The 22,290-nt window shown below is 43.5% G+C and overlaps 2 protein-coding genes across 3 annotated transcripts; one reads left to right on the top strand and one right to left on the bottom strand.

Moving 5' to 3' along the window:
• Window position 1: 1 nt before the first annotated feature.
• On the bottom strand, window positions 2-10,664 carry SLC46A1 (solute carrier family 46 member 1; the record flags this gene model as incomplete). Of its 2 annotated transcripts, XM_082068481.1 has the most annotated exons (7): window positions 2-2,339; window positions 4,316-4,413; window positions 4,968-5,124; window positions 6,159-6,242; window positions 6,636-7,488; window positions 7,586-7,896; window positions 10,652-10,664. In XM_082068481.1, 6 exons carry the CDS (start codon window positions 10,662-10,664, stop codon window positions 4,338-4,340), a joined length of 1,494 nt encoding a protein of 497 aa, XP_081924607.1. In that variant the 3' UTR covers window positions 2-2,339; window positions 4,316-4,337. The 2 variants fall into 2 exon arrangements, with proteins under 2 accessions (XP_081924607.1, XP_081924606.1); XM_082068480.1 differs by lacking the exon at window positions 2-2,339 and having other exon boundaries at window positions 2,949-4,413.
• Window positions 10,665-12,525: 1,861 nt separating this feature from the next.
• Window positions 12,526-20,609, top strand: SLC13A2 (solute carrier family 13 member 2). The gene is made up of 11 exons (XM_082068490.1): window positions 12,526-12,639; window positions 12,983-13,119; window positions 14,198-14,424; window positions 15,277-15,463; window positions 15,679-15,801; window positions 16,350-16,571; window positions 16,675-16,763; window positions 17,341-17,462; window positions 17,688-17,849; window positions 18,797-18,934; window positions 19,692-20,609. Exons 1-11 carry the CDS (start codon window positions 12,541-12,543, stop codon window positions 19,821-19,823), a joined length of 1,638 nt encoding a protein of 545 aa, XP_081924616.1. The 5' UTR covers window positions 12,526-12,540; the 3' UTR covers window positions 19,824-20,609.
• The last annotated feature ends 1,681 nt before the right edge of the window (window positions 20,610-22,290 follow it).

A 22,290-nucleotide genomic window follows, 5' to 3' on the forward strand; every position in this document is an offset into this window, starting at 1 on the left:
CCAAATTTCTCCCTCTAGATTTTTTCCCCATTTTAGTACCCTGGCTTGAAACGAGGTCTGTGGCTCATCAGCCTCCCCTTCACCCTCCAAATGCAAACCCCTGACGCTAAAAGGCTGGTACTCACTTGTACGGTGCCTGGTGAGCCAAGCCAGGGTGGACTCTGGGATGGACGAGTTGTCTTCCAGGGGCTGACACTGTCCAGACCCCGCAAAGGGCTGCAGCTTCCCCCAGAATCGTGTCTGAAGAGGAGGGATCTTCCGAGGACCAAAAACTGGGGAATTGGTGAGGGCACATGGCAAGAGGAGATGCGAGATGGAAGAACAGTGGAGAGGGAACGGTCCGTAAGCATCGTGTGGCCTCTGCTGGGTGCCGCGGGAACGTCATCGTGGTCAGGAGCTGAGAGCAGGAAAGGGCAAATAAAAGCTAAGCCATACCAAAATCCCCGTGTTTGGGAAAGATAACGCACCGAGGCCTTCTGAACCGCTCAGCAGCAGCTTTCCCTTTCCCAGTAATGTCCCTTTATCACATGAGCTCACTCACTCCTCAAGCACCTTTCACCTCCTAATGCTGCAAAACCACTTTGTGCTCTTAACTCTGGCTATGGAAGTTTGGGTTTAGATCATGTGAAGGTTCAGCAGGGTCTTTGCAAAAAGTACTTTTAAAAACAAGCCCCTTTCCTCCATCTGATGTCCCAGGTTCACTGGATTGTGACTCTGGAAAACATATATCCATGCACATCCAGAGATGCCGATTGCTGTACTGTACTTGTAGTTATTTACGCTGGTTGTACTTTATTCTTTTGTTGGTGCTCCACAGCAAATCCCCTTCACACAGCATCTCTTTGCTGATGAGCACCCACCCCTGGCTGAGCTCCTCAGGGTTGTTCCTACTCTCTGCTAGATGTACCAACCAGCATTTGTTTCTTTCTACCAACCTCTTCTCAACACCCACCAGGTCTTTTTGCAGCTACTCACCTTGAAACATCAGGAAAGAGCGAGGTCGATGCGAAGTGCAGGTGGAGGCCGGTAGGTGTGAGGAACCACGGGCACCCTGACCCAGCTCCCCGAATTCTGCACTCCCAGCCCTGTCCTGCTGCTCACACTTGGTCAGAAGCTCAGCAGGCTTCTCAACAACACCTCGTTTTGTAATTAGGACCAGAAATCACAGCTCCTACCTGAGCTTGTCTTCTTTTTTTTCCAACACAAAGTGAATAATGCAGCAAGACGTCCTTGTTCAGACACGCACAGGTAAGGAGGGCGAGCTGTGCCCAGGACACACCAGCCTGTCCTGACGCTGCACAAGCAGCAAGTTCCTCTGCCTGTCCCTGCTCAAGAAATCAACTCTTTCAGGAGGCAATGAGGGGTCTCAGCCACCTTGTCCTCCTCCTGGCTCCCCGCGAAGCCTCGCTGCTTGCTTTGACTGTCAGGAACACAAACATGTTTCCTTTTGGCTCAGATCCATGAACATTTGAGGGAAAAAAAAAAAAGTTTAATTTTTGTGCTTAAGCACAGCTTTATGGATAGCTCTTATCAGCTCACAGTTAATAGCATCTTTATTCTCCAGTGAAAATTTAATGGCTGTATCTGCCCAGCATTCATCAGAAATAAAATCTATCTAATCTGCAGATTAAATAGAAGGGAGCCAGCAGATGAGCCCAAAGGTGAATCTGTGGAAGGATAAAAGGCACTTGCGAGCTGTTTCAAGGAAAGGCTTGAGTACCTGATGAAATGTCAAGGCCTCCATGGCTGTTGAGTCCCACACAAACAGTCCTGAGGATTATTCTCTCTCCAATAATAGGCAGTAAGGTTATTGTTTCCCAGGAGCTCTCTAGCAATTAACCTGTTCACCCACCATTCAACGTAGGGATTTAGTTCTTCTCAACAGCTGAGGCATCTCACCTGCAACGAGATCCCATCTCACACTCCAGCCGCCCAGACTGTGCCTCTTCCTGTTTTTCCATCGTTATCTTCGCCTTAATGAACTTGCCCTGCTCCTGACAAAACATCCCACACCCGCCCCTTCCCATCAGTCTCAAGGAAATGAATCCTGTTATCATCCTTCCTTTTGCCTTTGCTATGTCATATCAGAAATGTCTCAAGTTGTTCTCCCAGACATGATTAATAAATAGGTTTATACTCTTAAATCCTCTGTTCTTTTCTGTCTGTGTCACACGCTTGTCCCCCTGCAGCCTCCTCGCTCTGGCTCTCGCGCAGAACCGACGTTCTCCAGCACCATCCTCACACTCGGCTTTGCATGGACTGGTGTAGCTCCCTGCATCCCACAGTCACAACGCATGGATCATGTATTTGCTTCATGGTTGTAGTTCTTGGAGAACAGCCTAGAAAAACATAATGGCTCCTACTGAATTTCTCCTCTGCAAGCGCACTGACACAAACAGGCATACAGGGCCACGACATGGGTCTCCCTTCACTGCACAACGCCGAGCAGCTGCTGGCCCTGGCGTCCACGGAGTCTGGCGGTAGAGAGGACGTAGCTCACAATCAGTTCAGCTACAAACACCTAACGCACACTCGCAGAATGTCCCGTTCCCCAGGGAGGCTAATTCTGGCCTCAGCCCATTAATCAAACACCCAACTCCTGTGTCTGCTGGCAAAACCACACAGACCAAGTGGCATAACAGCAAGTTCTTAAATCCTCCCTACTTCACCTCATGCTCCTCTGCTTAATTCTCCCACTTTTATCATGCAAAGCCGTCTATCAGCATTTCACAGTTACTGCACATTGAAGGATATGTTACAGACTAAATGCTCCCACAAGCTTTGCTGTGGTGTTCAGGAAAAACAAGCTTGGGCTGCTTCCGAGTCCCAAACCTGCATTTTTCCTGACTCAGGACTCCCACATGCTCAGATGACTTTCAGCTGCTGCTTCTTTACTGCAGGGTCTTCGATAAAGGAAGAATGAGACAAGGACAAATGACATCAACAGCTGTACGAGAAAAGCTATCTTTTTATGAACCATAAAAGAGAATGGAGGGTTTATGCATTCTGAAAGTAACATGTCTGCTAAGCAATTTCACAGTTAAGGACATCATTGCATGCATCTGAACAGCGGGTACAACGCAATGTACACAGAACTGCTGCTTTATGGCACTTTAAAGAACATAGGATTGAGGCAATACAGTTAATGTTTTGGAAAGAACAATTATGAACACCGTGAACATGGGGTTTGCTTGGTAGCATCAACATATTCCAAGAAGGGCGGCAAAAGTGAAGTCACTGACACAAAATTATGTCCCGTACTGAGTTAGTTCTTTACGTATTAATTAGTTAATTCCCTGTATCAATATAACAAAACAATTTATCTCTGCAGATACTAGTCCTGTCCCCACACCAGCCTGCCCTGACAGCGCTGTGTATCGATGAGGAAGGATGGCTTCTGGCTCTGCCAAAAGCACAGCAGTGACTCCACAGGACACTTGGGGCCTCACATTTATAACATAATGGTCTTCAGTTAGGGAGGAGCGATTTTGTCCATTTTAGCCTTAACTTCATCAGTTTTGGTGACTGTCAATTCAGGAACCTACCTGGCACCTTAATATTTTCCCACAAGTTACCACTTCTCAAAAGGACCTTTGAAATCCTGGGCTGAGCTGCAGACCGGCAGGCAGGACGTGCTGCTGTGCTCCTCTTTGCAAGCACTTCAGGCGTTAGATTCTCTCCCCAGGACACCTCTGACTTGCGAAGCTGAAGCCAGCTCAGTCAGTAAGGACAGCAAGAGCATTCCTGCACTAAACTGCTGCTCATCACAAGGATTTCTGAAGGAGCCTAGTCTAGCACGCAAGGTTTGTGTGACTTTTATTGATAACACACTGATTCGGAGCGCAGCCCCTCCTCAGCAGCACGCTGTTGGACTGCCTCTGCTTCAGACTTGCCCTGCAGATTTTGGTCTGGGCCTCACTCACACCAGCAACTCATCTGCTGCACCCTGTACTACTGAGAGTGTAATATTGTTTTGTAATTAAACCAGAATTCAGTCCTCTCTCACCATTAAAACATGCCACGGAATCTTCCCTCCCCGCCAAACCCCAAACCACTAACTGGCCTTGCAAATGGCCAACAACAGCTTTTACTCTTGATTGGGTTTTGGATCTCTTGGGTTTTCTCTGACAGATGAGCCAACGCAATAGCGAGGAGGCATTTACATCTGCAAATCAAGTTTCTGTGGGTAGTCAGAGCCATGATTTCCAACTATTTGGCATTTAAAAATTAGTAAGGACAAGCAGGGTGTCCCTCCCACACTAGTCTGTCCTTCAAGAGAAGAATAAAGAGCAGTCTGCAGATGGACGCTGCCAACCTGGCCAGTTCCTTGTTGCTGCTCAGCCGTCTGCAGGAGTCAGGGAAGCATCTGAGAAGTGACTGTAGTCATGGTTTGAGTCCCAGATTTCTATCCACCTAAGAAAGAATGAACAGTTAGAGCCTACGAAGGCACACTGGGATCTTGCTGAATGAAATGAGTTTTAAAGTTTCAAAGGAAGAGAACAAAACGACCCTGCCAGGAGCTGCTGTACTTCTATTGCAAATCCCAACACATTCTCTCTCCCAGGACTTACCAGGGGACTTTTGTTTTCTATCATGACACAACTTTTGCTTTAATTAGTAAAGAAACCACAGGAAGAGAGACTGCTAAAAGAGCTCCAACTCTCCCATAAAGGAGGACTTTCAAATTCAACTCCAGATTTTTGATTCCACTCTGAGGGTGGAATGAGAACTTGAAGCATGTTGAATGTTGGCAGCTACATTATTTGGGCTGTAGGTTAATCGCTGCGATTCAGATGCCAGAAGAAGTGGACCTGCACCTCTGCTTATTGGGGCACTAAACACCTTCCCAGAAGCATAACTGTAAATATACCTCAAGAACTGTGAGTCTCTATCTTGAGTAAATAGTATTTTTCATGTTACACTTCCCAGGCCCTATAGCAAAGTTTAGAAATTTGAAGTAAATTTACCCAATAACAGCTGCTGGAATGAGAAGAATTATAGCCCCGAAGAGAAAGGGGAATCCCCTCATGAAGTGCAAGGTTGCAGGGTAGAGAGAGTTGAACACTCCTGCAGCCACGAGCGAACACAGCGCTTCCAAACAGGCAACAGACGCAAAGAGAGCACCTGGAAGAGATATATCAGAGGTTAACGGAGAGATGGCCCTGCCTGTAAACATCTTAAACACATCACCTCCTTCAGTGGGATTCCGTGAGTTTTTCTACGAGTTTGCACCAGAAAAGCAGTGTCTGCGTTACCAGGTGTGGTAAGCCAGAGCTGGAAGCCTGGATCAGGCGCACTGTGCTGGCCTGACAGGCCAAACCTGGCAAGCTCAGCTCCTCTGCAGCCAGGACCACCTCACTGAGCTCCAGAACTCATTATCACCAGAGCTGGCCCGGGATACTAAATATTGTTTGGATTGCAAATGCTTTTGATAAGGCTATACGGATCTGTTTACTGCCAAGCACATCTTATCACTTGTTACACATTAAGTTCAGGAGAAGACTGCACTTTAAAGATTTAGCACCATAAATGTGGTATCGAGTGCACATCACCTTCATCCAATATAAGAAACACAAATTACGCAAAGTCACCTTTCAATCTTTCCCACCTCGATTCCCTCCTTCCCTTTGCCTGCCTGTGCCTAAACCCGCAGTGTTATCAACAAGTGCAAGGTCTTCAAACAAATTACTGGAAGAAAGGCAATTACGCTCCTCCTACAGGTTATCCATGATCTTTCACCATGGTCAATGATATAACCCTCTAACTACATTGGGTTTCTTCCCACTGTTACTGATCTACAGAAAAGTCAGGAAAATCACGACTTTCTGCTAATTATACAACCTATTTTAACTCTTGCTCCTTGTACAAGCTTTGGAAAGAAACAGATGGAAGAAAGAACTATTCCTGAGCCTGAATGCAGTACCTTTCATCCTGCTTTTCTTTTCTTGTTCTCATCTTGAAAATGTAGCAAGTCTTAATGGATGAAAACTGACAATTATTCTGAAAAAATAAAATATTACCCTGGGCCTGAGGGTGAATGCAGTGGCACAGGAGTCCAAAGGAGCCAGGGAAGTCCTAACCTCCCAAAGTTGTTTGGTCTCAGTGTCCAAAGAAGAGAGTTTCAGGACCTGGGTTAAGCACACTGGCCCACTCCTTACCCTGTTCAGTCTCGCTGACCAGCTTGGAGAGCCTGGCTCTGATGACTGGAGTGGCTGCCATGGAAAGGAACAGAAGCCCATAACCTGTAGGCAAGATACAGCACATTAGAGAAAGCTCAGCTAAAAAATAAAGTCTTTGAAGTCAGTCATAGAAATCTGTAGCTCTAGGCAGTTTCTCCCTGCTATATTTAGACCCAAATCACACTCCTGCATCTTACAGTGCACTTCAGTCTGTGTCTGTAGTATAATACAGCTTCTGGGATATCTAATATTCTAGGAACTACGTGGTTGCACTTTCAACTTCAGTGTTTGGTCAGCTTTGCTGTTACCGAGCCACACTTTTGTTGGCCCATGGGCTGCACTGGAGGCAGAACTTCCTCCACATGCTTGAACTCCCAGAAGCACACTGCCCTCCTGCATCTACTGGCATCACTAAGCTAAAAACCTGGATATAGGGATTTAAGGACTCAGCATCACCTGTAAACATCAGTGGTGTTGTAGTGGCAAGAGAAATCACCACCAGTCCCGAAATATTGGAGAATAATCCTATCTCTGCCACCCAGGTGTCTTCGAGGCAGAGCTGCAACAGCCGCAGCCCTCCCAGGCTGCTCAGGTAAGTCAGGTAACTGGCGGCTGAGCCGTATCCAATGAGGTCAGCAGCCCAGCAGAGAGGGGAACCGAGCTCGTACAGAACAAAGAGGTCCTTGGTTCCAAAATGTACCGTCACAAGAAGAAAGAAAGCCAGGGAGTAAAGAGCAAGCTGCCGCCTGAAGCTCCGGTGTTCTGAGGCCGTGTACAGCCTGCAGACAGCTTTGTAATGACTGAGTGTGAACAGCTTGGCTGGTTTCTGCTGCTTCACCGATTCCTGAAGACAGAAAGCCGCATAGAGAGCGGCAGCGAGACTGGCAGCAAGCACGAGCCAAAAGGGGTTGATGTACCCCCGAGCCTTGCGCCACTGGCCACCACCGATGCTGGCCAGCATGCCCGCGATGCCGAGGCATGCCTCGAGGACAGCCACGCGGAATGTACGTGCACGTTTGTCGCTGGTGTCGGCCACGTAGGCGAAGCAGCTGGCCAGGATCAGGTTGTAGTCTCCCATGAGGCCACTCAAAATGCGCCCAAGGAGAAAGTAAGCAACGTGCAGCTGCAGATACATGACGAGAAGATAGACGGCCGCTTGCACAGCCATCCCCACTGCTGGCAGGATGAGTGCAGGACGGCGGCCCACGCTGTCGCTCCATGGTCCGAAGAGAGTCACGGAGAAGAGACCAACGAAGAAGCCTCCTAGGTTGATATAGAGGTTCCAGTGGGAGACCAGCACTTCCACCTCCTGCAAGAGAAACGGGCGTCTAAGACTGTGCGCCAGCGGCCCCCAACACTGCCCCGGAGCACCCTGGACCCCTCCAGCCCCCCTCCCGCTCTCCCACCTGCCGCAGAGGGTCATCAGCAGCGCTGCCATTGCCGCAGCCGGAGGGGCTGGTGGCGTTGGGGCTGTAGCCGCGCTCGGCCCCCAGCCGGTCCCACAGGTACTGTGTGGCGAGCGGGCCCTGCAGGCCGAGGGACAGGGTGGCCAGGAACAGGAGCGGCTCGACGTTGGCAAGCGGTGCGCAGCGGCGGGCAGGGGCCAGCGGCGGCGCGGCCATGGCGGCGGAGGCGGGCGGCGGAGCGCTCCGCCCGGGACAGGCGGCCCCGCCCCGCCCGGGGAACCGGGGGCTGTCAGCGGTCGTGGCTCGTTCTCCTGCAAAAGGAGGAAGGGATCCGCTCTGCCTTTGCGTGGCAAACAAGGAGATCTGGAGGCAGGGCTCGGCTCTTGCAGCCCTGTGAATAGAATCACAGAATCATTTTGCCTGAAGAGATCCTTAAGATCATCCGGTCCAACCATAACCTAAATCTACCACTAAACCATGTCCCTAAGAACCTCATCTATACATCTTTTAAATGTGGCTTTCCACTCCCGGTGTGTTATTTATCGAATTTAAACTTAAAACCTGATCTTTTTCTTATCTCCAAAGAAAAGAAAAGTTATAATCAGCATTTTTAACACACTAGAACCTGATGATGCTGTTTCTTGTGAGCAATATGCCTAAATCAAGCCTGCAAGAGAGCTGTGAGTCTGCAGCTCTGGCAACTGAAACCCCGCTGTTTTCAGTCATAAGCACATTATTGAAAGGAAACAAACCCCAACAGAGAAGGGATGAGAGAGCAGAAGCTCTTAGTGGAGCTGGCATCAGATGGCTTCGTGCCTGTGCTTCTCTTTCTCTCTCCGCTTGAGTAAGCTATAAACAGACCTGAAACAATTTATACCAATAAAATGGAAACGTTATCATTATATAAAGTGTGCACTTGCATGATCTACCAAATAAAGATATCGAAGTAACAATATAAGACACTCCCTTTGGAATTAAAAACTTCCATTCCATTCCATTCCTGCGTATTTACAGAAGCAAGTAATTCAAGTGCTTGTATTTTGGAAGTGTCTTGCAACTGGGACAAGAATTGCTGGTAATTTCGCAATAGCACTTGATTCCCCCCCCCAATACACCTTGCAAGATGGCAAAGCTGAGCATATAAACCTGCAAGATCAGGTGAAAAAAATAGGCCAATGTTTGCAAAGCAATGCACTAGAGCCAAGTCTTTCCCAACCCACTGAGATATAACAGTTATTAGGTTCCATCTTTGGCCCTCAGCCTTTCTTTTAACCCACTGGGCTGTCATGTGGGAGGAACTGAGTTCTGACCAAATCTTCACATTTCCCTTTTTGCTCTTTGAATAGAAGAAAACAGAATTGTCATGAGGGTCATCCTGGGATTACACAGAGACGTGTGACCCTGCTCGCAGGGGCTAAGGACTGCAAGTTCCTTTCTGCACAGGGACTTGATGTGACATCTGGTGACAGGAGCTCTGCTCTAGTGGATTTTGCTACCCAAAGAATTCCTCAGCAGATACAATGATGTTTATATAACGTTTTATGTTGATGTTTCTAATCTCTATATTTGAGTATTACAGGTGCAGATGTGTTGTTCTGTACTCTACATATTTTTAAAACTATTTTCAACCTATTATGGAGGGAGCCGTTTCTCTTTTTTACAAGAGGAATAACAGTACCTATTCAAAGAAGGCATTATTAAAGACAAAAATAGTAATATTTTTTTTAAACAAAGTGTCGACCATTTCAGGCTGCTTTTAATAAACCTACTTGGTCCACAAGGAGTTAATTCTCTCCTGGATTTACTGGTTATCAGGAAGATTGTCTTAAGAACGTTCCTGATCTGACACTCTTGCTGTCCCCTCCCTTCTTTGTTCTCTTCTTTCTTTCACCGATTACAGTTCCAAAAACAACACCCAACCTCCTGAGGTCAATGGTTAATATTCCCGAGTGTTTATATAGTCTCCAGCAGCAGATCTCAAGCCTCTCAGCGCTGGGCTAGGTCCAGCACCATGGCTGGCTTCTGGCAGACGATCCTGGCCTTCAGGAAATACCTGATCATAGTGTCTGTACCCCTCTTGTTTCTTCCTCTGCCTCTGGCTGTTCCTACCAAGGTAAGAATTTTTTAAATCGAATTTGAGAGCCAAATCTCTCCTTGGGGTTGTTCCTTTTAAGTGACAGAGCTGAAGAGAACATAGAGATTCCTCCTCACTTCACAGAATCGCCCTTCGTTTATTGTTCGAAGAGCTTTTCGTCCGAGCAGCCCCCTTTGGCTGGTGGAGCAACATAAAAGCAATAGGACACGGATGAACAGTTACATCTCTGATCGCATATTCTAGAAGAATGCCCAGTGACATGCAATTTCTCAACTTTTGCTTTGCACCTAACTGATTTAGCAAAGTCCTTTCTATGCTGAAGCTCATATGTGTCAACCTAAGTTACAATCTAAGGCTCAGTTTTAACCCCCCTTCTCATTTTCTAGAAGTATTCAGTTCACATCTTACTTGTAATTTTTTCCTTGTTGTTGCCGCCATCTAGGAGAGGTATTTTTCTTGGTCAGACAGACTAGTCAATTCTAATACCTAAGGATAAAATAATGTGTATTCCACTCTGGCCTCAGCCTGCCTGCTTATCTCCCAGTCCCTGCTGCCTCCCAGTTTCTAGTCTCCTTCACTGAGCTTCATTCTTCACTAGCTCTTCTCTGTCTTTTTGTGCAGCTTGTTCCAAAGCTCCTTCTTCCTCCCAGCTCTTTTTCTGAGTGTTATCAGAGATTTTGGAGCTATGACCAGAGGACCACAAGCAAGAATGACAGCGTGGCACTGGTCTGAGGTAAAATGTAGGGATTGATCAGGCGTGTCATCCCATTTCCTTGCTATGCAAATAAAATAGTTTAAACTATCACTAAAAAGCTTACTAAGAAGAAAAACAGAAAAAGTACCTTTTTGCTAGTTAACTTTCCAGAGGCAAAAGAGTTACAGAAGTTAAAAGAGATTTGGAGCAGAAAAGTTCTAAGTAGCCAGAAAGAGGGATATATTTTTTTGTCCTGAGGCCACATGTTCAAACTTACTTGCTAGAGTCATTGTCACCATACAATAAATCCTTGGTGTTGGCTGGGGAATGATTTGGCAGTCTTGGTTCAGTTCCTCTTTGAAAATGACTCTCTCTGGTTTCTATGTAGTCAGCTATAACACAAAAAATTAAAAGGTCCTGGACTTTTCCCTTTGCAATCTGTAAGAAGATTTCTTGTGTTAGAATTGTGTCTTGCGGTACTGCTGAGCAGGAAAAGCTGGTACCTCAGCACACCGAGCTGTAAGCAGACAAGTTACAGGATAGAATTTCACATTTTTCTATTCTGCCGAGCTATTAACCTGTCCTATAATGACATGGTACTGGACACAAAACTATTACAAATGAGAGCAAACAATGCTAAAGATTTTGTCTAAAGCCAAAGGAATGTCGTTACAGGACAACTGACTTTGTGAAATGCCTTATTCTGACTTTCACTGAGAGCCTGTTCACAGCGGGCTGGAGAATACCACTGTGTGTATGATATATGTTCCATATGTTGCTAAGGTCTCTCAAAAGTCACCCATTGGCATCATTTAACAACAAAAATAGGAGAAAAAGGAACATCGAAATGGGAAATTGCTTTCAGTGCTTGATGTGATGTACAATTAAAGTTCTTACTGCTCTCATTCAAAAGTAAGGCTCAAAAAGCCATCCCTTCATCTCTTCACGAATGTCTTTCGGTTTTACTTCTTGTACTCTGCTCCTTTGGTAATTTATCACCCAGGTTGCTATCTATCTTCCTTTCCCCCAGATTACTCAGTTCCCCTGCTCAACCTTTCCCTTCATCAGCTCTGTAACTTCCACACCATGTTCACAAGTCCCAGGCGTGTTCTAAAGCATCACAAGTTAGATTTTGCTGGACACTATTCCAGCTCCTTGGTTTGCTTCTCTGTAAACTTCTTTTCTCAATAAGCATCACTACATTTTCATTCATACTGTCCAGTATATTTTTGTGGACAACCCTGATCCAAGACCACACAACCACTTTTTTCATCCCTTGGATTTGCTGGTGCTCATTATTGTGCTAGTTCCAAAACACAGGCAACACTATAACCTGCAATGTTACTTTTTCTTGCTTTCTTCATCAGCCCAGCCATGTAAAAATCTGTTGTGACATCTTGTTTTGAATCTTTTTAGTGTATGAGACTGAGTTAAATATTTTTACATAAGATTTGGAGCGGTTGTCCAAAGCAGAACTAAATCAATGTTTTCTCAGGAAACAAAAAAAAAAAAAAAAGGAGTAACAGGAAATAAAGGATCATACTTTCTTCAGAGAAATAAGTCATAGTCAGTGGAAGCTGAAACTGATCTGTGACCGGTCTGTCAGTGAGGCTTTCAAAATCTGTATTAAGCTAAAAATCCAATGAAAAATAGATAAAAGTATTTACAGCACAAGGAATCCAGGCTGTTGAAATTAGTTGGGGTTCATCTGGGTCACGTCCTGAAACATGCAGAGACAAAAGATGGAGAAAGCTTGACTGGATCAGTAACTATTTCTGCAACTCAAAGACAAAAACATAAAAAGAAAATACCACCATCAGCAAAATCAAGAAATCTGTGCAGGGGCTGCCAATTCCTTATCATGAGGGGTTAAAAGTCACTGATTTGTTTCTTTTCCTAAGCTTCTTGTTTCTCTCTGTTGGAGACCCCAACCTTTTCCTCACAGTTCTGATGAGGTTGTCAAATAATTTGTCATTTGATTAGGATCTGCACAGGTAGGAGGATAGACGGGAAAGATAGAGAATAACGTTTTCTCAAATCCCTTTATCAGATCATGAACACAATTATGGGCTGTTGGCTTCTCAAAGCCTAAGTGAGCTGTACAGTCCGTTCTGATTGCATGTACTCTTCTGTCAGGAGGCCAAATGCGGTTACACTATCATCGTCATGGCCCTGTTTTGGTGCACGGAAGCCTTGCCGTTGGCTGTCACAGCTCTTTTTCCTGTCCTGCTGTTCCCACTAATGAACATCATGGATTCAACAACAGTAAGAGATCTCTATATGTGTTTGCCTGTGTATTTATTGGTCATCTTCTGTTATTCTGGGAATATTTCCAGGGTGATTTCTCGACTGTAGTGCAAAGAAGAGCAAATTGTGCTATAGTTACAGAGGGAATATGCTGTCCTCTCTGTGGAACACAACTTACATGAGCTCAGAATGAACTCTGGATGGAGCCGCAAATCTGAAATCAAAGCAAATTCACTTTCTAGATCCAATCCATACTTACTGCGTGATAATGTGTCTAGGTCAAGATCCTCCCGCAGAAGGTGCCTTCTCTCTGAGCATCGGTTTCATGTCACTATTTTCTCTCCCATGTTCCATGTTCCAGATCTGCCAGGAGTACCTGAAGGACACCAATATGCTTTTTATTGGGGGACTGCTGATGGCCATTGCTATTGAGAACTGGCAGCTGCACAAGCGCATTGCTCTGCGGGTTTTGCTTATCACTGGTGTCAGACCAGCCCTGTGAGTAACAGTCGTGAAAATGTTATGGGATAAAGGACTTTATGGCATTAGTTCCTATCTCAGAGTTGCCTGTAGCCTCCTATGTGAATCTGCAAATCATATCCTACAAACGCTTTTCTACAGTCCAAGTGAGTTAGCACCTGAACAAACCTTACAAATGGGCATCATTCATTGTGTTACAGACCTGGTGCCTTTTTTTTTTTTTAATTCCAAATGGCTTTAGGTAGAGAAATACCAAAGAGAGAGTCAATTCTGAGAAGAGAAGGGTGCTGCCAGCCTTGGCCAGAAGCACAGCTTTAGAGAATCAGGAAAGACTGCAGCTGAAACACAGAAAACATACACTGTTTAGCCGTTACACTGATTGCAAAGAGAAGAGAAAATGTGGGATGCTTGTTTTGAAAACAACAAATGTTTACCAGACGAGAACTGTAAGCTATGCAGAGGCTACATGGCCCTATTTAATTTGTCTCAGATCATAAGAGGGAATATAGAAGGAAATTGCAAAGCAATAGAATAAAAATGCATATAAGATAAAACCCTTTTCATTTAATACCTAACCTACATCTCTATTTGAGACAAATAACAGAGTAATACCAAAACAAGGATTAGAATTTTATATGAGTAAGAAGTGAATCTTGAATAGAGATGGGATAAAATTACAAAAAAAAAAAAAAAAAAAGAAATTTAAAAAAAAAAGAGATCATCTTCCTTATGGCTTAAACTGATTGCCATTTGGGATCAAATTCAGCTTGCAATTCCTCTTCAGAATATATTACAATACATTGACATGTGTTACTGAGATGGTATGTCTCAATACAGAATGCAGAATAAGCAGGATACTGACTACATGAACTGTTTGCTCCAAGATACCAGCTTCCACTTCCCTAGTCATAAGACTGTAAAAGCACAATTGCTTGAAATTGCACACAGGAAATAACGTGAAATCTTCCTGTGTCATTCACAAAGCAGACCAGGGTAAGAAGAAGCACTATGTGTGAATTTAACAACAACAACAACGAAAAAAAGGGCATTGCAGCCCTGAGTTCTGAACAGACTATTTCAAACGGTTTCATTTCAGACTTCTCATGGGTTTCATGATTGTGACCGCCTTCCTGTCGATGTGGATCAGCAACACTGCCACCACTGCCATGATGGTCCCAATTGCACAAGCAGTGTTGGAACAGTTGCACAAGTCTGAAATGGAGTCTAGTACAGCTGGCCAAGTGTCCGAAAACATCAATAAAGCCTTTGAACTGCAGGAAGAGGCAACCAAACCAGAGAGCTCCAGAGAAACAGAGAAAAAAGGTGAGTGGGTCATGCGTGTTTTACTCTTTGGGGTAACGGAGGATAACCTGATGCTTTCTTCACGGTCATTATAGTTGCAAGTAAATATTAAAAGCAGAATGTACCTAACTGTATCAAACAACATTTATGATGCTCTTCCATGAACCAGATAAAAGCACAATAAGACTTGGCTGAAGTTAGAAATAGATTGAAAATACGAGGCGATGATAACCAATCAATTAAACAACAAAATGTATAAAGTCTACTTTATCTGAAGCCTTTACATTTGGCTTGATATTTCCCTATATATTTTAGTTCAATTATTATCTACTGTGTAACTTGCCAGATAAAATAGGGAGTTTCCAAGGGAAAATTTGTGGCCTGTTTCATGCCAGAAGGTTAGGGATTAAAATGATCTTTCTAATCCAAAGATACAGAATCACACAACAATATCTCTTTCCCAGCTGCCTTGCCCTCACCCCATCTTTGAGATGACTCAAGTGTTTCTGAATATAAATCTCAGTGCCAGCAGTCAGGTGCTGGTATAGAACGAGTTCCCCCCAGTCCAGCTCCTCTGACTCTGTTGTACCTCCCTGAATTCTCGCCTCTCTCCCCACCGTGTGCAGTTCGGACCTTGCCCTAGTTCACTGAGAACTGTCAGCAGTATGTTCAGACTTTATCACACATTTCAAATTCTATTCCTCTGAAAAAAACAGAAGATCAAATAATTAACAATGCCGCCAAACAACAAATGAAGAAACCTGGCTCCTTCAGCTCTGATCCCATTGTGCCATAGCCTTGAACTACTGAATTATGCAGGCGCAAGATCTCTTCCTATCCAGTCTTCTATAACTCTTTTGTTTCTGTCTTCAGATGTAGGAAATAGTCATGTCCTGATGGTCGAGGAAGATAAAAAGATAAACGAAAATCTGCTAGATAAGAAACACAAGCAATTCTGCAAGGGGATGTCTCTCTGTATTTGTTACTCAGCCAGTATCGGAGGGATTGCAACTCTGACCGGGACAACACCAAATCTGATACTGCAGGGACAAGTTGCTGAGTAAGTTGGGTTGAATTTGGGATTACAGACCCACTAAACTGCCTCATTCTGCTCACTTCCAGCCAGCAGAGAGAAGGAAAATATCAGTTTGGTAACTTTGTTGGGAGGTTAGCTTATCTTCCTTAGTAGGCCTTCCAGGACTCCACTTCTCTGAATCATTAAATACAGAGGAGAGTACAGAATTTTGGATACTAACAGCCATCTGCATTTCACAGGCTCTTTCCTAACAATGACAATGTCATCAACTTTGCCTCTTGGTTCTCCTTTGCCCTCCCCACCGCGATCGTGTTACTGGTTTTGACATGGATTTGGCTGCAGATGCTGTACTTGGGCTTTAAGTAAGTAATTTACAGACTGTGATACAGCTGACAGGCTTGTTATCAAGTATTTATTACATGTTACAACACAAGTGATACTTTTACTGATAAGCCTAAACTTGAAAGTCCGAAAGTGAGAAAGTCCTCACAGGTAACAGAACAGAGACTGGCAGAACAGCATACCAAGTATCTGCTCAAATACTCCAGCATTTTCTCCAAGAAACCTGATCAAATCCCAGCTAAATATACTCTGCAGCTGAAAATAGGAAGTTACAACTGCATATAACTATTCTGCAGAGTTGCCTTCATGTCCTGAAAGATTGTTGTGCTTCAAACCAGGAAACTGATTTCTATGTAGAGCTGGTAAATATCTTTGTGATGGGAGTTTCTACAGACCCAGTTACTATACAACACCTATGGCTGCTCATGCTGATAGTAATTTATATATCATCTCTATGTGCATATATCAATACATTTAAAAGACAATACAACTGAGTATAAAATCCAGATTATCAACTCTGAGGATATCTGGCAAATTTCTCTGATGTTACTTGTCCATTTTTTTCTAGTTTTCGGAAGAATTTTGGTTGTGCTTCAAGTGCCTCTGAAAAGGTCAAGGAGCAACACGCCTATAACATTATAAAGGAAGAGTGCAAGAAATTGGGCTCAATGAAATTTCCAGAAATAGCAGTTTTGATCCTCTTCATACTACTGGTACTGCTCTGGTTTACACGAGACCCCGGGTTCATACCAGGTTGGGCAACAGTTCTTTTCAACAAAAATGATACAAGGTATCACCACTTTTCCTCCTCACTTTGAACAAAAATGAAGTAGGCTATATTTCATAAAAATGAAAACAACAGCTCGACTAAATTCCTGACTGATCTGTTGCAGCTATGTCACTGACGCTACAGTTGCCATCTTCATTTCAGTTCTGTTGTTCATCATCCCTTCCAACATTTCCAACAAAGACAAACAAACAGGTAAGTTTACCGAAGGCATCAAAAATCAACTGTCAGAATAGGTTTATGAATGTAGAAGATTTACATTTTAGATTTACAAAGGAAATTTCAAACATTAAAGAAGATTTCAAACTGTTCTTCCTGCAGAGCTATATCTGTATGCTTTAGGCTAAGCAAACATGTATCCCATAAAAGTTCTCTGTTTCTTGTAATTTAACTAAGCAGGAAACTCATATCCCAGCAGTGTTACAGACACTAGTATACAGAGATATAAAAGCTTCTGAAGCTGGAATTTACAGGAGACTTAACAGAAACAGATACAGTTCTGCAGAAATGTTGCTATACTTTTAATTCGCTCTTACCTTTATTCTACTATGCCTCTTGGAGCAGCCAGAAATCATTCATTAGTATTTTTGCAAGTCAAGTTTTAAAATCCTTGTTGAGGCTCCCAACACTTGCTTTAGGAGAAAATTCCACAGTCTACTTGATGTTGCTGACAGAAGTGTCTCCTGATGTTCAGACAAACTCATCTCCCACCAAGAAGTCCTCCTTTTTTCAGGGAATGTAACATGACTTATAAAATCATTTTGAATTTTAGGCAGCAAGTCAAAGATCCGAGCACCTCGAGCTCTCTTGGACTGGAAAACAGTTCACCAGAAAATGCCATGGAACATTGTGTTTTTGCTGGGAGGTGGCTTTGCCTTAGCCAAAGGCAGCGAGGTAACATTCCTTTGCTCACCTGGTATTTCCTGAGCGTTTTTCATCTCGCTTTTCAGGCGTGCTCTCCCAGAACACAAGATGGCACACTGGTAGCACCAAACGCACATTTCCTCAGCTAGTGGCAGCAGGACAGACTTCACCACCCTCAGGAGGAGTCCTGGGATTAGAACAAATCTATTTCTTCCCCAGTCTACTGTCCTGACAGCCCTCTTTCCTCTGTTACAGGAATCTGGTCTGTCTTCATGGTTAGGTACCAAACTGACTCCTCTGCAGCAAATCCCTCCTCCAGCTATTGCTTTCCTGTTGTGCCTCCTTGTTGCCACGTTCACCGAGTGCGCCAGCAATGTGGCCACCACTACCCTCTTCCTCCCTATTGTGGCTTCAATGGTAAGTTCCAGCATTTCAAAATACTCTGATAAGAACAGCTTTCGACTCTGCTCCAAGCATACATTTGCTCAACTATAAAATCTAACTGGCTGACATAGCAAACCACTGGTTTGTATATATGATCAGGAATACGAGACATAAAAATATGTGTGTGCATGCATATATATTCACATACACTGTGCTTTCTAAAATCATTGCTGGTGAAAAATAAAGTGATTAAATTCATTGGCATATGAGACTTTGCCTTCTGGCCTAGACAACCTCATGAGGTCACTGTCAGCTGTACTTGTTTTTTCTGATTTGTTCTGCGTGGAGACAGCAGCAGCATTTCCTTCCCTGCAACATTCCATTACTGTATTTCACTCGACCACTGGCCTTCCAGAAGGCTCTGAAGGCGATAGCATTAGTCAAGCTCTATGACCTAATTCAGACTTTTGCATTTCCGCAGGAGATTCCTGTTGCTGGGGTAGACACGGTTCTGCTGTGTGAAAAGCTGTTTCCAGATAGAAACTGGAATAAGTTCCACCAAAATCTTTCTGCATAGGCCACAGACTCCAGCAAACCCCTAAACTGATCCACTCACCTTCAGAGATTGGGCTCCCCTGTTTCCTCTGATAACTTAACTTTGTTCTTAATCAGTTTGAAGCCGCTCTACATTTTTTCATTTTTTGTGCCTGGTTTTAATGTTGAGTACAACAGTCATTATTAATTTATAGTGCAGCAGTGATCAGAATCCACAATCAGGAACACAAAGCACTGACCACAAAAATAAATTCTTGCATTTGCTGCAAAAAGACATTGGCTACAATTTTCTAAAGCAGAACCAAAATATGCGTGGCTGCAGCGTTTGCGAAAGAACAAGACAAATACAATCAGTCTTCTGCCAAAAGATTTCTATGCATTTTTGTGTATCGAAACCATCATCTTTGTTCTCTTTTCCTGCACAGGCTGAAGCGATCTGCCTCAATCCGCTCTATGTCATGCTGCCCTGTACAGTTTCTGCATCACTGGCGTTCATGCTCCCAGTGGCCACTCCTCCTAACGCCATCGTCTTCTCATATGGACAACTCAAAGTTATAGACATGGTGAGAAAAAGCACATTCTTTTCAGAGTTTTTAGATCTTCCCTTTTTCTGATATTGGTTCTTCTTGAAAGAGTGTTAGGAAACTCACTGTACTCAGCTAAAATTGAGTGGGAAGAAGAACGTATGTGTGAACTAATAAGGGTCACACTGACTCTACTATATACACAGAGCTTTATAAAGATGCTACTGAGCTTTTGAAAAAACACCCAAGGCCTCTTGAAGATGTTCCAACAAGAGCTTGCTGTCAATGAGAAATGGCAACATCTAATTGTTTGAAAAGCCCAAAAGTAAATCATAGGGATACCAAAGAGTCCCGCCATCCTGACAGCCCTCCTGCAGGGACAGGGGAAGGCCTAACACATCTCACTAGGCTGCCCTGATGCCTTTGCTCAGGGTGTTAAGGAAAGACAGACAAGGATGCCACATCTCTTGATAACTTTCTAATTTATAATTAATGCAAGAAGAAATCCAAAGTAACTTTACAGACAGATGCCAGGTCAGAAGAGAAAGTCCTACATGAGTGGATTAAAAGGACTTCAGGGCTTCTAGTTTAAGAGTTTTATCCAAAGGAAACATATTTTCCCCTAATACAAATTATATTTGTGAAGAAAACCAGCTTAAATGTAATTTGATGGAGTTCTGATGGAGTTGTGAAAGAAGGCCAAAGAGAAAACCTAACCATACAAACAACCCTAATCAGCAGGGAAGGAAAAAAGTACTCAGTTCAACTAATAATGCTTTTTTTTTTATAACTCTAGGCCAAAGCTGGGTTTGTACTCAACATCCTAGGAGTTCTGACGATAACTCTAGCCCTCAACACCTGGGGTTCATCTTTATTCCAACTGCAAACTTTCCCATCTTGGGCAAATAAGACAGGTAAATGCCCATAAAATGGAGAGGCGAAGGAACCACCAACTGTTTCTGTCAGAACTGCAATGAGAGCAAGACCATCATCTGCACAAGTTTTGCCAATGCAGCAGTTAAGAGCCAGGCACATTCTGTGGAAAAGGACAAGCCACCTACGAGCAAAATCGTTCAGTTGACAGCCGCAATAAAATTGCCTAACAGCGCTGTTTAGCGGGCAATTGTGTTACCCCAGCAGTAAGAAAATGTAACCTTTGGCTTTTCAACTGCTCCAGGTATGTTTAGATTATCTGTCTCTGCAGGGGTACATTTTCCCCAAGCACTAACGACCACCACTTCTCAAGCTCTACCTGTGAAGTCTGAAACGTTCAGTGAGAAAGAAGAAAGAAGACAGAGGTGTGTATGTAAAAGGAAGGAGAGAGACTCCATGTACCTGATTTCATGCACATATCTGTATGTTGTCACAACTAAAATGAATATTCACCTGTGTACGAGTATACAGGCCTCTGTGTATACATACAAAATGTACATGATTGTTATATACTCCATGGGCATTCACAGCAAGGTGTGTGTTGGATGATTACAGACAAATCACATCCTGTCAGCCCGTTTTACTACTTTGAAACATATTTATTTGCAGTCCACTTCTGAATGTAAAAGACCGTATTCTCCTAGAACATCTGTCCCATTGTTATTTATGTAAGATCACAGCCTGTAAGGTCATGATAGGAATAGCAATATTGTCTTGAGAAAGGGAGAATCCATGTTTCCTAAAATATATATGATTGAATTAAAGATTTTTTTTATGAACATCCTGTGTTATGGAGATTTTTCCTGTTATATATGACTGCTTCTCCTTCTGTCTTCCATGTAGCAACTGCTTGTCTGCATGCTTCCTTAAAATATCTTGAAATAATCAGAGAAGATAACGGTAAGAGAAAATCAATTATGCTAAGGTAATAATTACTTTATTACTAAGAGTCTAATTTTCTTGGACTCTCAAAACCAAGATCTTCCTTTTCAAAAGTCCCTTATACTGTTAAATATTGAATTCCTATTCTGCTGGAACTGACTTTCAGTAACACATAGACTCCTAATGACCAAACTGACAAAGATACTGGAGTATCTAAAGACACTTTGCCAAATCAAGCGCTTAGTACCATAAAGGAGGCTGGGTTTAGACATCAGTTATGTGGGACCCTGAACTTTGCACTAAATACTTTGTTCTGTTGTTTCCTGCCTAAGTTTTGCACAAAGTCTATTGCAGTTCTGAAATCACACTTGAACCATACTGGTTCAATGAGTGAACGTGAGTGAATTTCACTCTAAAATAGCATAAACGCTCTTCAAAATATTTCTTGTTTCTTTCTCCATGCTAATTATTAGGAGACAAGGACAAATTGCAGAGTATATTTGATGTATAAAATGTTAGAATTGACTGACCTGCAGTAGTTTCTTTCCAGTTCCAACTGTCAAGACAATTCCGGTATCTGTTGATCACCGATTCCCTCTCACTGGCCTGAGAAGGACAGTTGCTCTGGAAAAAATCACTGTGTCAGGAAGAATAGTCTGGCAGAAACCCTCCAGTGGATTTGAAAGATAGTGTTTTGATTTGATATGTGATAGGGATCCAACAGAATATCCACAGCACAAGAAGGAAGGACATTTATTCTGTTTTGCTAATGAGCTCCTGGGTAATTGATTTCAATCACATAATGACTTGCTCAGGTCACTGCTAAACCACTCACCTTCTTTCCCTTTGCATTTACCTCTATCAAATAACATCCATAACCATCTAAATATTTTCATTATCCTCCTCACCCTGGGTCTGAGTACCTAATGAAATGATAAACTCAAGCAGATGATTTGCTGCAGACCTCTCCCTTTTTCACTCTTTGTCTGCAGCATCAGGGCAGTGTGCATAGCTTTTGTTTGCTTTTTGCTTTCTTTGAAATACTTGCACATAGTTTACATGTCCTTCTAAACTACTGCTTAGCTAAGCAGGAAATGTTGAATTCTTATAACATTTCCCATCAGCCTCTCCTTTCCAGCCCTTTAAAACTGTGCTATGATTCTTTGAAGTCTTTTCTATTAGTCTATATTATTCAGAGGCTGTGGTGTGCATAAGTACATGCAGGAGCACAGGTGCAATCTTTATGGCAATCTCAAGAAGAAAGCAGAGACACATCAAGTAGCACAGAATGTCATAGGGCCAATGCAATAATGCTGGGTGTTCCATGTTAATTAGCATGTATGAGTATATAAAGGTTGGAGACTTACCAGAAAATGGCTGCAGCGAAAGTTACTCAAGGGGTAGACAAATGCCCAGCTTCCAGAAGAAGACAGGTGAAAAGCTGCAATCTGTAGACAGAGAATAAAAGCTAACAATAATACTGGGACATAAAGAGGACAGAAAACTTCATTAATAGTTTCCACCTCGAAGTGATGGTAGCAGCAAGTACGCACTGGGCAGTTTATTGCCTCGGGTGTGTC

This window comes from Streptopelia decaocto (assembly GCF_964273445.1).
Source record: "Streptopelia decaocto genome assembly, chromosome: 18".
Classification (NCBI taxonomy): domain Eukaryota; kingdom Metazoa; phylum Chordata; class Aves; order Columbiformes; family Columbidae; genus Streptopelia; species Streptopelia decaocto.